This window comes from Squalius cephalus, assembly GCF_949319135.1.
Source record: "Squalius cephalus genome assembly, chromosome: 17".
Taxonomy (NCBI): domain Eukaryota; kingdom Metazoa; phylum Chordata; class Actinopteri; order Cypriniformes; family Leuciscidae; genus Squalius; species Squalius cephalus.
In genome coordinates this window covers 28,465,728-28,480,516 of record NC_137138.1, presented here as the reverse complement: position 1 = coordinate 28,480,516, position 14,789 = coordinate 28,465,728, and the positions used below count along the sequence as shown (strand labels likewise).

Genomic DNA, 14,789 nt, shown 5'->3' with positions numbered 1-14,789 from the left:
TTGACTACATTCACTATATAATATTGCCTCTCGTTCCTTATTGTTACAATAATAATCTTTAACTTTCAGTTAGATTTTTTTTATTTTTTTTGGATCTAAAAAATTTAAAGGCTCATGTCCATGTTATTTGTGATTGATTTTTGCCTATATATATTTGTCTAAAGGTCAGTGGTAGTGCAGATGTGTGTAGTTTGACACTGGACACACATGAGTCCAAATCGGGGCTCGCCTTTATGATTTATGGTCCAATGTGATGTCATTTACAGGCCTACAGCTATAGACTCCCAGCACAAAACATTCAGAATATTTTGACTAGCCCTTTTAAAGCTGAGCTCTATTACAATCCCTCTACAAACAGGTTTGTTTATGCTTCAAGTACATCTCTGTTCTTTACTGAAAACCTTATTTCTTTCATACTTGAAATAGAAATTGTGATGCAGAATACCCTGAAGTACCCATGTAACTGGCCCACATTTTTATATACAGTAGTCAACATTTGAAGTGGATCAAAACCTTTCATCAAAGTTCTTCATGAATTTTGAACAACACCTGTTCTTGTCTTAGGACAACTTTAATTAACTTTTTTGATCCACTTCAAATGTTGGTCTACTACTGTAGTATTGTAACTGGTCCAAATTAAAATATGAATTGTGATGCACTGTAAACTCGAATAAGTTTGCAAAAGTCAATACATTTAAGGCAGTCAGTTGCCTCGAAATATTTAAGTTAAGAAATTCTAAGTTTAAGTAAGCAGATCTTGTAGATTTTTTATTTGTTCCTAACGTGAAATGTAGTTCTTGAGTACATTAATCCATACATTTAACTTAAAAGTTTCATGTAACCCCAATGTGAACATTTTTAACTTATTATAAACTTGCTGGTTACAACAAACTAGTTAAATGCTAACAATAGTATGGTTTAGCACTTGCTGTATGAATGCAGTAAAATAAAGCATTTACACACTTGCTCTCAAACCAAGCCGCATGTACCACTTGTCATCATGACGGTAACTCTCCTAAAATCAACATTAACAAAAATTCTTCTAAATTAGCATAACAAAACATTAATCACTACTAAATCTCCCACTTAACATTAATCTTCCACACAAAAAAAACAATTACATTGCACTTAATTTCAGCATTTACTCTCTCTTTCGAGTGCTATGGGGAAATAGAAATCCCAGCCCAGTTTCAGTTGAACTTAAGTTCGTCTAAATTAAAAGAAATAATTTCATAAAACTCAAAACAATGAAACTGTTCAGTTTACTTAAAATATGTCAGTCCTGTGAACTTGAAAGAAAAAGAAAGTGCTAAATACAATAAAGTTAATTTGACAACTAATTAGTTTAATTTAAGTTTGTCCTACTCAATCCAATTAATTATTTTGAGCGTTAGAGTTTACAGGCCCAACCAGATGGACATGACAGTCGAAATAAACATTTGTGATGGCTAAAGCCTTCCTGCAAAGTTCAGCTTCAACCCTAATCAAACACCTGAATCGGCTAATTAAGATTCCCAGAAACAGTTGATAATTGCAGACAGGTGTGTTAGAGAAGTGTTGGAACGCGCTCTCCTCGTACAGGATTGGGCACTGATTAAAATTATCTTGCTGTGTGACTAATGCATTTTAAAAAGTACAAAATGTTCTATAAAGTGGCGCAATTAACTTTACAAAGTGTCTGTTTACAGAATGTCCAAATAGCCCATCTTGTTGGCAAAGGCTATTTACACCATCTCCGTCTTGGTTGAGCCACACAAAATTGCAAAAGGAACTAAACCGGTAACTGGACAGTGATTGGACCATTAGATTTAGCTTTTGATGCAACGGCCCGAGTTCAACTCTTTTCCTGATCCCGTTCCTTCTCCCATTTCCCAATGCATATCATCTCAGAGAAGTGTTTATTTTAAATAAAAATGAAGAAAATATTTGAAAAGTGGAAGTGAAATGCATTACAGCTATTTACTAACCGTATAAAAGAAATTGGAAATGGTGTCCAAGTGTTGATCGGCACATCGACCATAATGTTTGCATATTTACTGAATAATCACACTATATTTATTGCATACTATTTTATAAAGTACTACAATACACTGAGGTGCAAAAAGTATTTGCCACTATTTGCAATAAGTATAAATACCATCTAATACTATTTATACAGTGCAAAGAAAACACTCCAATTTTCACTTTAAATAGCATCTTTCACCTCTGCCTCAGTTTTAAGGTTGTGAAAACTGCATGTATTGTGTATAATTCTAAAATTAGAAAACACTATTTTAGATAAAGTATAGCATGTCACTGCTGTCCCTGTCATCTACGCTTTACTGATGTATTATATACGGATGTTTAACTATAATATGCATTTTAAAATATACTTCTTAAATCGACGGAACCCTATTATTGTGATGATACCAGTAACATAGTTTCTATAAACAGTTTTGTTTTTTTCCATGCCAAGCTCATTTGGCAATTGAAAAGGGCTGGTGCTGGTAGTAATTCCTCTTTAACCTCTGTACTCAACTGGTTCTGTTTTTGGTTAAAGTGGCTAAAAACAGAAGTGGTTAAATACAGTGGCAATTTGTAAAAGGAGTTGTTTGTTGTTTCAACAGAAAATCTTTTGAGGAGGTGTGTGAAGGTTTGTTTTATGGACTTTTTTTGTACAAAGATAGCTAATCTCTTAACCTTTGCAGAAACTGATCAAAGTGGTCTGTGATTCAGTTGAACTAACAATGAATTGATGAATAATAGTATATTTAACATTAATCTAGATTCTGTCCCAAACAGGGGTTTGCAAATCCCTGGGGGTTTGTGAGGGAACTGCAGGGGCTTCGTTCATTATTATGCTAATTATTACTTAACATGTAACATTAAAATAAACAAGTGCAAAATTAATTGAACTAAAACTGAAATGGTAATATTTATTTGCATGTTATGTGACCTTTAACCAACATTAGAGAATGGTGAGGATGCAAATGTGTTAAATATATAAAAATATTAACTTTAAATCTCAGTACTTTAAGTAAATATTTAACGGTTTTGGGGTGCAGCTGACAAAAGTTTGGTAACACCTGACCTGGTTCAAATATGCGCTGTTTGTTTAGGGTGTACACTCAGGATGTTTAGGGTCTTTGTAACAAAATAATGTCTTTTTTTTTTTTTTTTAAACAATGCTAAAAATTATTTCAATCATTTTATTAATATTTATGAATTTTATTTTGAGTATACTGTTGTACAGTTTTTGGAGGTTTATGGTATTTTTCGCCTCAATTGGTAGCAGTGGTATTATTTGCCTTAATTTGTAATTATTTAAATATGTTCACTTATATAAAACTGCAACATTATGTAAAATTCACTTAAAAGATCTACATTTTTCAATTTCATTCATTTGATAACATGAAAAATGTGCCATAGTTGATAATATAGTAAAAAATAATTGCTGCCATCTACTGTAAAACTAACACTTTAAAAATTAAAATAACATGAAATTTCAAGTTGAGCCAGACTGCAGAGTCTCAATGTCTCATATGCCATTCCAAGTTTTCATTTAGATTTATAAAATCATTATTATAACAATAAAAAATGGCTAAATAGTTACTAAAACTTAACACATGCCACATGGAAACTTATGCAAACAATTTTCAATGATGGTGCAAACAAATATTTATGCTAAATGCATATCATTGCTAAAACATTTTAATATATGAAAAATACCACATGCAAACTTTTGGAACATCTTTCTTTCTTGATGTTCTCATTCTTGTTGCAAAAGACACACAGATCGCAAAGCTAGTGTAATGACAAAAGTGTTTAGGAAATTTAATGGACAAATGAGAAGCACCATCAAATTTAAGTGTTCCTTAATTTTATACTAGCCTATCAGCTATATTAGGTGTAAATATTTGATATACTGTATTACCCAGTCCTACTCAGACATAAGCATTTTTTTATTGTAAATTACTGTTTTATGAGAATGTTCCTGTCATCTATGTGAGGTTTTTTTGTATATTGAGCAACTAGATCAGGAAATCCTTGTTCTGTTTGCGCAGCCCAGCCCAGCCCGTTGCCCGTCTTTCACTGCACGCTATGATGCCACTTTACTAGGCCTCAAATACGTGTTCTCGCCTCGGCATGTGTTCTCAAACGCAACATCTCATAGTAACTTCATAGTTCCACTTATGTCAATAAACGTATTTGTACAAGTCTTACAGTATTTGAACAAGGTCACAGTCTTATCATCTGGTAAATAATAAAGCTAGAACAGTGGAGAATTGTAAACCGATTCAATGAAGTGCAAAACCAATAATATACACAAGGAGTTAAGGGGAAAGTAACTTGCTTTATAAATCCTTCTGTGCATACAGAATGTAACTCAAACATTATAGACTGTAGCAATAACAAATCTTTTTTTTTTTTAAAGTACCTCCTTCCTCCAAACCTTATTGTCATGATATTTTCTCTTCTGTCTCATGAAAAACAAAGCAATCTAATTGTTAATTTGACAGTGTAATTGCACCAGATAGGGCATGTAAAGCAGAATTATGTCAGCCTCAATAAATGCCGAAAAATGGAGCAGGAGTAGCTAAAGGTATAGTAGTTAAGAAGAAGACACTGATGTACAGTAGATGCCTACGAGGACTGTAGATAGTCAATTGCTTTGTGTTGTTGTTCTGTCTATCTCTTCAGTAAAACAAAATAAAAAAAGAATATAAAACTGGTTTGTTGCCCATATATCCTGAAATTTGTGTGATCTGCGCCTATTTGAATATGTGCAAACATGGTTGATATTTCAGAGCTTTGATGAAGGAGAAGATTAGAATTGAATAGTGACAAGGAAGTTATCAATAGCCCTGGTCTACTTTTACTTTCATCCACTTTTTTTGTGTTCCGGGTAAGAAAGATAAACAACAACGACAACAAAACATGGTTTGAAACAACATATGGGTGAGAAAATCGCAATGTTTCTGTTGTGAATGAGACTTGTTGATGGCTGTTTCATGTATGAGACACGTATGATTGCTTGTACAGATCTTTTTTTAAAGGGTATAGGCTGGCTGAAATATGTTCCTAACTAATCTAGGTGTAACTCAGCTCAGTGTTTCTACACTCTCACTTTTTACATCCAGAGGAATAACATAATACTTCCTTTTTATGTCTTCAGAGTTATGCTATGTTTTTGCAATAGTGGTCAAAATAACAAATTGCACATTGCACCAATCACTGTTACATGGTGAGATGTAGTGAACAGAGGTTATTTACACATAATCAGGATAAGTTCAAATAGCCTACCTTAATTATAAAGTTTTCCTTTGAAGCGGTTCACTAGGGATTTAAGACATTCATTAAACAAAACATCCTTGCATCGTGTCAGCAAATTTTGCGTGGGCAAACACCATTATATATTCTTCAGAAAATCATTGAATTAAATAAGCACTTGAAAACTTTCTAAAGAAATGGAACATACAACATTGTTTTATGATCTTAATTGCAGTATTTCTGTAACAGTGTTATCCAGCTTTTCACTCAATCTCAGGATGAACATATTACACAAGAAAGTGAAAGCGGTATCATCCTGTAACGTGACGTCAGATTGTGCTCTAGTTTGACTCACCTGGGATGATGACATTTGCTGACAGGATTCAACTTCCTTCCTTCCTGTGTCATCCTCCCAAAGAGGGAAACGCTACCCTCCCAACAGATCCTAAACAATGTCAATCTGTGATCTCATTAACCATGGAGTAGATATGGCTCACAGCCATCCTTAGTTGCCTTTATCACTGAAAGAAAATACTGCATGAACCACATTCTCATAGTCTTAGTAACCGACAAAAATTGTTTTATCATACGAAAGTAAACAAATGTCTCTATAATTTTAAACATTGACATTTATTTTAATATTGACATTTATCTGAAATTTATAAATGAAACATCTGAAATAATTCTTGAAATAGATTCTCATAGTCTTAGTAACCGACAAAAATTGTTTTATCATACGAAAGTAAACAAATGTCTCTATAATTTTAAACATTGACATTTATTTTAATGTTGACATTTATCTGAAATTTATAAATGAAACATCTGAAATAATTCTTGAAATAGATTGTTTAAACGGCTCTATTACAAATGCAATTTTATTTTTAGATTTGTCATTTTAACAGCTTTTTTTGCTGATGGTGTTGTTGAATTGGTGTGTTTGCATTGCTACATGAGAATAAATAAGTAAAATAAAGATGATCAGATAATTTATAGGTATATTTCTGCCATAATCAAAGTGCTACATAATCCAAGTTGGTTTTAAGTAGTTCTGAATGCAACACTGAACTGGTCCAAAATGGTGGTGTATCTTCAGGTATCCATTTTTCAGTAGCCAAACGTCTCGTTGATTAACACTTAGCCACTGAAAATGTGATAAACTTGTACTGATAAGCACATCTTGGCCCATGGTTCAAAGATTGCATTTATCTTTTATCTATATTTACTTTGTCTGAGAGAGTACGTTATTGAGCTTTATTACTTCCTCTTTTGCAGATCTTCCTGCTTGCATGTCCCCCCTGTAAAACTGCAATGGTTATCTTTAGGTAAGTACTCAGAAAGAGGTTGCACTGCAGAGAACTGTGAGCTTTCTTTGTCAACTTCACTCTTGGTCTTGTGCAATGTGAGTCTAGTGACAGTAACTAATGTAACATGTGGCCTCTCCAGCTTATGAGGAATTCAAACCTTTGCGTATCACCAGAAGCTGTTCTTAAAATAGCCTTTCAAACTTTCAACACCTTTTTCTGTGGATGCTTAGGATACTCTAAATCTAGGGCTGCACGATTATGGCAAAAATCATAATTGTCGATTATTCCCTTAAAATTGTAATTGCGATTTATTAATTATGATTATCACAATTTACATTGAATGATGTTTTGAATAGCTTTATACCATTGTTTGAAGCAACTGCATGCCATATTTTTTATATAAAAATAAAAAGCAAGCTGAAAACACTCTTCCTGAAAAACTTTCATTGCTTTTCTATAGCATTAAGCCTCAAATGTCAACTATACATTGGTTTGGTGTCTTCTTTAAATAAAATAAAATAAAAAGTTAAAATATGCATGGTATAATAATAGGGGCTTTCACACTGGGTAATTCTAGGAACTTAGTTTTAGGAACTAACCATGTTCCTCTATGGCCATTTTCCGGGAGTAACAGGTGATGTCACTTTGTAAAGAATCAGTACACACCTATTCAACTTTTTCCTTATGGCCCATGATACTTTGCGCAAATTTTGGGTGTAACATCCATTACACTGTAAACAATCAGCGAAAGGTTCATTCTATGAATGCAATAAAAAGCATTTTCAAAAACTAATGACTACAACAGACTGTGAATAATGTTCATTTCTCATCTCATTGTACCAAGGTTTTGAAAATACTTATTGCATTCATGGAGCTAACCTTTCGCTGATTATTTACCAAGAAAAACGCATTTGAGAATTTTTGTTTGCATTTCTTATCTACTTATGTCGCTAGTAACCACAATCTTTTTTTTTCAACACATCCCATAATTTAAAAAATATCGGCCTCTACCAAATGGTAGAGATGGCACTTAAAGGTAAAATAAATTTACACGTTTTCATATGAACTATGAAAATATGAACTATAATACTGATTTATTTAAAAACATAATCAAAATAAAATATTTTTGTATATTGAATCTTCTTTATTTATTGAAGTATGCCATTAAATATTTCAGGTTTTCATTTTAACACAGGAAATTATGTTTTCTTGTTTTTTAACAATAAACAAAAATAAATAACACAAATAACTAAAAGTAACAAAACCAAAGGCATTACATTCTTTCTGCATTCAAAAACTAAAAAAATAAATAGTAAAAGATAGTAATATAATGGCATTTTAGGCTTTTATGTTTCAAGAAACACGCCGTCAAGTATGGTAGAGCAACAGGATTTTATTTTTCCTTTGTCTATCAAGGTGGTCTACGCTCCCCTCGCATGTCGCAACTCGCCCGCTGTCTCCTCCTATGGAGTCATAAAAGCATCTTAGGCCGCTTCGTGCCACTTATATCCCTGGCATGCTCAATTGTGCCGCCAACGAGCTCACACGACAGCCTGAAGCCCCAGGAGAGTGGACTCTGGTCCAGCTGATCTAGGACCACTTCGGGGCCGCACAGATAGATAGATCTGTGTGCCTCTCCGGACTCGTCCCATTGCCAGTTGTTTTACTCCCTGACCGAGGGCAACCTCGGCACGGATGCACTGGCACACAGCGGGCCCCGGGGCCTGCGCAAGTATGCGTTTCCCTCAGTGAGCCTTCTTGCACAGACACTGTGCAAAGTCAGGGAGGAAGAGGAGCAGGTCTTGCTAGTTTCCCCTTATTGGCCCAACCGGACCTGGTTCCCCGAACTGATCGACTACGTATCCGTTCCCTCCTTCAGGTAACGAGGGTTACATGCGTAACAGAGACGTTTTCTGGTACAAGGGCCTGAAGAGTGCGCATTCTTGTACCATAGAAACTAGGGCTGAACGATATTCTGTTTTAACATCGACATCGCGATGTGCGCATGAGCGATAGTCACATCGCCGGAACATGCGATGTGAAGGGTAGTAGCACTCATGGTGTATTAAAAGAACGGTAGCACACAGTAAACACGAGTTTGTTGTATGGCTTGTTGCTGCGGTGACATTTGCTCGTTCCGCGTGCCTGCACAGTGATTGGTTCGCTGTGCCGCTGCTCACCGCTCACAGCCAACATTCACTGGCAATCCTATAGCTAAAAATGGGCGACGAAGAGGATCCGCCGCAAAAAAAATACCAAAAATCAAAATCAGCTATTTGGAACTATTTCGGCTCCAAAAAGGAGGATGTTGACCAAAAAGAGGTACTTTGCCTGGAGTGTTATAAAGTTGTGGATGGTTGTCTTTTTTAAAAAGTCTTTTGTCTTTTATTTTTCGTGTTCGCATTTATGAGGAAAAAACAATGTTACACGACAGTTCTCCATTACGGACGCAACCGTTATGATGCGGCACTAAAAGAACTGCTTTAAAACTTTCACAGAGACCTCAAACAGAAAGCACAAAGCCTTTCTTTAAAACGAATTTCGTTTTGTATTAATTGTATCTTAATTTTAATCAGTGTTTCATTATCCAATTTCCTGGATTTAATCAATAAAAAGTTAATATAGCAGACAATAAATAATCACGACACGGAGGCGCCAGCGACTGAACTGCTTAAGCTATCATCCATGAACCGAAACCCGTAGCTTATCTATCTAAATATATCTATTATCTACAGAAATCTCTACTTTTAAAAATAACCATTCAAAACAAAATAAAACTGTATGAAATGTGCATTTCTCTCCGGCGTGTTCACTACTGCGAAGATCGCGAGTCGGTATCATCAGTATCGAGAGAGAATAAGATTTTTTTTACTTATTTTGAGGAATTAGGCTATAGCCTAATGAACAAACAAACATCTGTTAAGACCGCCGCCATGTTGGATTGCGTAGAACGTTCACCGAATTCTTACAGAAATATGTTCTAATTTTGGAATAAAATATTAAGTGACCTTTTTGTCACTTGTAATGAATCTTGTTTATTAGTGAAATTATTAATATCATGGAATGGTAATTATTGACTTTAGCCTGGATTGATGGCTCGCAATATATATCGTTGGGAAAAAAATATCGCAATCTGTTTTTTTTTCCAATATCGTGCAGCCCTAATAGAAACTGTTGACTTCCATCTAGTCAGGCACGGCGTACTTTTCAACAGGCCCACCCAAAACTTTTCTTCAAAAAGAAAAAAACTTTTAATATATTCTAATTTTGTCAAGAATTATAAAAAATCGGCAATAAGCTCATAATTTGTGCTAAAATAGTCTAAATGTTTATTTTAAAAACAATTTTAAAAAGCTGGTTATGTCTATTTTGATGTTTCTGCGCAAGTTCAGCATACAGTGAGGTTCGGGTTTGTTCCGATCAGAGCTCGCGAGTGGAGAGCGCATTTCTGAATATTCCGCTCCGCTCGCTCATTCCGCAGGGTCGCTCGCTCAACCCAGAATGGCCTGAGCCTGGCTCGAAAATATGTGGAATAAGGGCTGCCTCCGACTAAATGTTTTTTCTAGTCGACTAGTAGTTTTTCATATAAAGCCATTCGTGGACAAATATTATTTTAATTACTTAAATAGGCTTTATGGCCTACACAGGATAATGAGCGTTTACGTAATATAGCCGCACTCAAGCGCACGACCGCACGCATAAAGCTTGTCACAAAGAATCTGTAAAAGTAATGATTATGAATGTGTCTAAAATAGCAAGGAGACATTTAATTGTTTATTAATAAACTGGAGTTTTCTGTGTCGCTGCAAAGATGAAGTTGATGATGCGGACTCGCCATGAACGCCAGAGATAAATGCACATTTAATATGGATTTCATAATCAGAGAGAAGCCTAGCCTATTTCTTTTGGTTTTGAATATTTTCGTTTAAAAGTAGACATTTCAAGCTTTCTATAATAGATAGCCTATATTTCTAAAATCTGTGAGGCACAAGCTGAGTTTTGGCACGTGCAATGCAAGTCATGCCGGCGTCTTACATTGTCTGCTATAGGCCTATATTTTCTTATTCATTCAGGCCTTATTCAGGCCTTCTTATTCATTAAATACAGGTAATTGGTTGATAAAAACATTGATCAAAATTAATATACAATTTATACAAAACGAAAATCTTTTAAAAAGAGTCTTTCTACAAAAAAAAAAAAAAAAAAAAAACTCAATGAAGTGGTCAAAATCATGTCTTACCCACTCCATGTCATAACTTTCTCGGCGAACAGTGCCGTTGCTAGGAGGGCGCCAGCGCCTCTGCCTCGCGAGTGGATGATAGCCCTGAAGACGCCTAGCAATGATATACCTTTAGTGGTAGCATACCTTTAGTTAAGTTATACCTTAAGAGTCTTCGTAGCGCACTAAGAGACAACGCCAGGTAAGATGCGTATGATGCCAACGCTGCATCTCCGATGACAACGCTGTGCTGAAGTGCCATCTAGTCTCTCCCTATGGAGGATCCCTTTACCACTCTACAGATAAAGCGTTGTCGGGAAACTCAATTCGCGTATCTACCCCGAATTGATAAAATAAAATAAAATTCTGTATCAAAAATTATAAGGAAACACCAGTACTTTGTTTAGGCTTGGTTTGTAGGGAATTACAAACCTGTGTACATATATTCAAACGCACATAACTATAGAACCAATTCTTAATGCGCATGTGAACGCCATCAGCGTTTCTCACAGGTTCGCGTTTAAAGTTTGTGTAAAGAGAATGGTGTCGTCTTAGCGGCCCCTAATTTAATAACAAATGATTGTTGCGACGGAAGCGAATCAATCATAACTAACCTTAGCTGGAAAATAACTTTACTAAAGAACCGCTATAAAGCCAAAACAATCTCTGTTACCATAAATTATACGTTTATCTCTGTAAAGCTGCTTTGAAACAATCTACATTGTTAAAAGCGCTATATAAATGAAGATGACTTGACTTGACTTGACATGCGTAATGGAGATTCCAAAGCGCTCTTCTTTGGTCAGAACCATGGAGAGCGATCGTGGATCGGTCCGTCCTATGCACCGAAACTTTTTACAATGCAACAATGCGTCAAGCTATTCAAATCTATATTATGTATACTCACTGATAATATAACAGTATATTCAGTAATTTTTATTAGGTTAAACAGTGATAGGATAACGTTTTTAATTTAAAGTTTTTAATTTAAGGCCCACCCACAATTGGTCTGGCCCATCCAAAACTGGAATCCTGGCGCCGTGCCTGCATCTAGTAATTGTAAAAAAATAAAATAATAATAATTACAATCTCTTACAATTTTAGTAATGTTAGTAAACCAGCATTACTAACATTACTAAAATTGTAAGAGATTGTAATGTTAGTAAACCAGCATTTGACATTTAAGAAGTAATTGCCTCTGATAATTATGATTTCCACACATTAATTCTATGAATTAAAAATATCCAAAAGTGGCAAAAAAATACATACTTAAGAAATAATCTCAGTATATTCATGAAGAAACAACAATAGCTGTGTCACATTCATAGCTATGAATGATCAGAAGTTTATATTTCTCAGCAAATAGTCCATTCTGACTGCAGAAATGGATGATCTGAAAACATTAGCTTAGCTTTTCTACTTTTACCATAAAGTGCCAAATCAACCGTTTGGTTGAGCATGTTTTCGAAAAATTTATTAAAAACATACTAAAGTTTTTTTTATGGCACCAAGTAACATAATTTTGTAAAGTTTGGGCTCTTACAGTGAAATATGTAAAAAAAAAAAAAATGCTTATCTCGCAAAATGTAACCAAAAACAGTTCACATGGCAGGAGTGTTTTTTGTGTTTCTGAAGTCCATGTTAGAGGAAGTGTTGTGACGAGTGCTGTTGATTGACACTGTGACATCTAGTGGATTTTTTTGGCATAACATACCTCAACCAGATGGTAGAGATGGCTCAATCAGCTTGGGTTAAGTTAGGTACTCCTCTCAATAAAAATAGTGACTCAGAATGTGCTCAACCATTTGGTCGAGCAGGCAGAAGTTACTCCCACGATTCACGCAAAGTGTCATGAGACAGGAAAAAGGTGGATAACGCATCACAATTACACTTTCAACTGTGAACATATTTCTCACACATTGTTATTACTGCCCCTTTTTCAAACAGGTTAGATATTTGGACCATTTCTTGTAATATAAGTTTAGTTTGTCAGTCTGTTTAAGGTTTCTTCAAATGCAGCCAGTCAGTTCTGCTCAGTTCCATTCTTGAAGACGGAGCCTTTCTCTGACTTCCAGCTCCTAAGAATTATTTTTCTGCCAATCATTAAACTGGTTTGGACCCAGTATCTTACATATTTATCTCTCATTGTCCACCCACCTAATATAAACTGTCTAGGACAAAGTGAAACATTAATATATAAAACTGTGCAGATGTGTTAATGAACTGTGAATTCTTTTTTTTGTACACAACCATAGAGCATAAGCTAAATCTCCATCCTCAGCCTTACATATCCAGAAATATGGTGTATCTTTTAAAACCCAAGCCTAAACAATCTGGAAGAATCTAGTAAAACGGTGCATTATCTTAAATGGTATAAGGTGTTCTATTCCATCCCTAGGGTGTTTTCACACTTGAGTCCTCTTTAAAGGGGGGGTGAAATGCTCATTTTCACTCAATCTCCTGTTAATCTTGAGTACCTATAGAGTAATATTGCATCCTTCATATCTCCAAAAAGTCTTTTGTTTTATTATATTTTTAATTGTGAGATTGGCTGTACCGAGTCTTTCCGGAAAAAAACGAGCGGCTGGGGGCGGGCCGTGTGGGCGGAGCTAAAGAATCACGAGCGCGTGTAGGCTTTTGCGTCGAGAGCGTCTGGAAGCTGTGACATTACCGCGAGGAAAAAAGTTAAACCATCATCCAAAACAAACCATGGCTACTAACTGTCTGATTCAGCCATACATTTACGATCCTGAATCAGATCCCGAGGCTGAAATTGAACAAGAGCAGCAGCAGCAACGACTACAGCAGGACGTCTCTATGTGGTATGTATTGAAACTGTATATTGCTTAGTGGTTTTGGAAAAAGACTAAGTTCCACTTTATGTCGTCGTATTTTTTTTTTCTTTAAAGGTGTACATGTGGGAAGTGCAGTTTGATGCCAACTGAGGCGGAAAACGTCTGCTGTTTTTAGAACACCATGTCATGCGCTACTTTTACACCATTTGTGTGTGTTAACTCGTGGTTTATGAGGACATGAATTGGTTTATGGATTACTGTATGTGACTTATCAGTACACAAGCAGAACCGTTTTGCACATCAGACTAATATTTTCATAGAAAAACCATGGAATAGTAGCGCATTTCAATGAAGATGCGCGCTTTGCGATTTAAAATGAAATAATTTATTTTTCATTGACATTTCTTCACACGCATTGTGTATTGTTGTTTGGAGTGGTTTAACAATAAACAAACAGAAACCTAGAGTGGCCAGCTAAACAAATGTAGCAAATACACACACACACCATACATCGCATGTTGTTTATTTGCTGTGCTAACGCGCCGATAGCTAAGTTAACCACACAGAGATATTTTAAGCAGTTTCACTCACCGCCTGCGGTTCCAACACACGATCGTGGTGACCCTTTTTCGTTGGGACTGCATCATCCTTTAGAAATAAACGATCTGCAAATCCGGCGTCAAACTGGGCCTTGTTTGTAAAACAAGCCTCTTCAAAATGCAGTGCACAAACAAAAACACTTTCACAACTCCGTTGATGCTCTGTAGAAATAAACTCCATCCACTGGTCCCTTAATGCTGTTTTTTTTGGTAATTTGTGCAGGGTTGACTTCCCCTGGCAACCAAAAACACACTTCTTTGGTGACATTATGCTCTCTCACTCTGCTCAGTGAATGTCTCTGTCTGGTCTACGAGTGCGTGCGCGCGTGCGTCTTTCCGGGGGAAGTGCCCTTTGGACCCATATAAGGAAATTCCGCCCTCTCTTACGTGAGAGAGAGCCATACTCGAAAAAAACTTCCCGAAACTTGTGACAAACCGGAAGGACAATTTTTGGAACAAAAATACTCCTTCAAACGTACAACTTAACTTTTGAAACTTTGTCCATGTTTAGCATGGGAATCCAACTCTTTAACAGTGTAAAAAACTCAGTATGCATGAAACAGCAATTCACCCCCCCTTTAAAAGAACTTAACTCAGACCCCTGAAAAGGACCAAGTGTGAA

General features: G+C 35.7%; 2 protein-coding genes across 2 annotated transcripts in view; one reads left to right on the top strand and one right to left on the bottom strand.

The window, feature by feature from the left end:
• The window catches only part of fundc2 (fun14 domain containing 2), a 32,766-nt gene extending 23,178 nt beyond the window's left edge, over positions 1–9,588 (bottom strand). The window contains exon 1 of the mRNA XM_079847059.1: positions 9,584–9,588. The gene's annotated coding sequence lies outside the window, so the exon portion shown is untranslated. The remainder of the gene's footprint in view (positions 1–9,583) is intronic.
• tmem164 (transmembrane protein 164) overlaps positions 1–14,789 on the top strand; it is a 64,602-nt gene that overhangs the window by 1,666 nt on the left and 48,147 nt on the right. Inside the window, exon 2 of the mRNA XM_079847044.1 lies at positions 6,523–6,572. Within this exon, the coding sequence (XP_079703170.1) occupies positions 6,523–6,572 (50 nt within the window). The remainder of the gene's footprint in view (positions 1–6,522; positions 6,573–14,789) is intronic.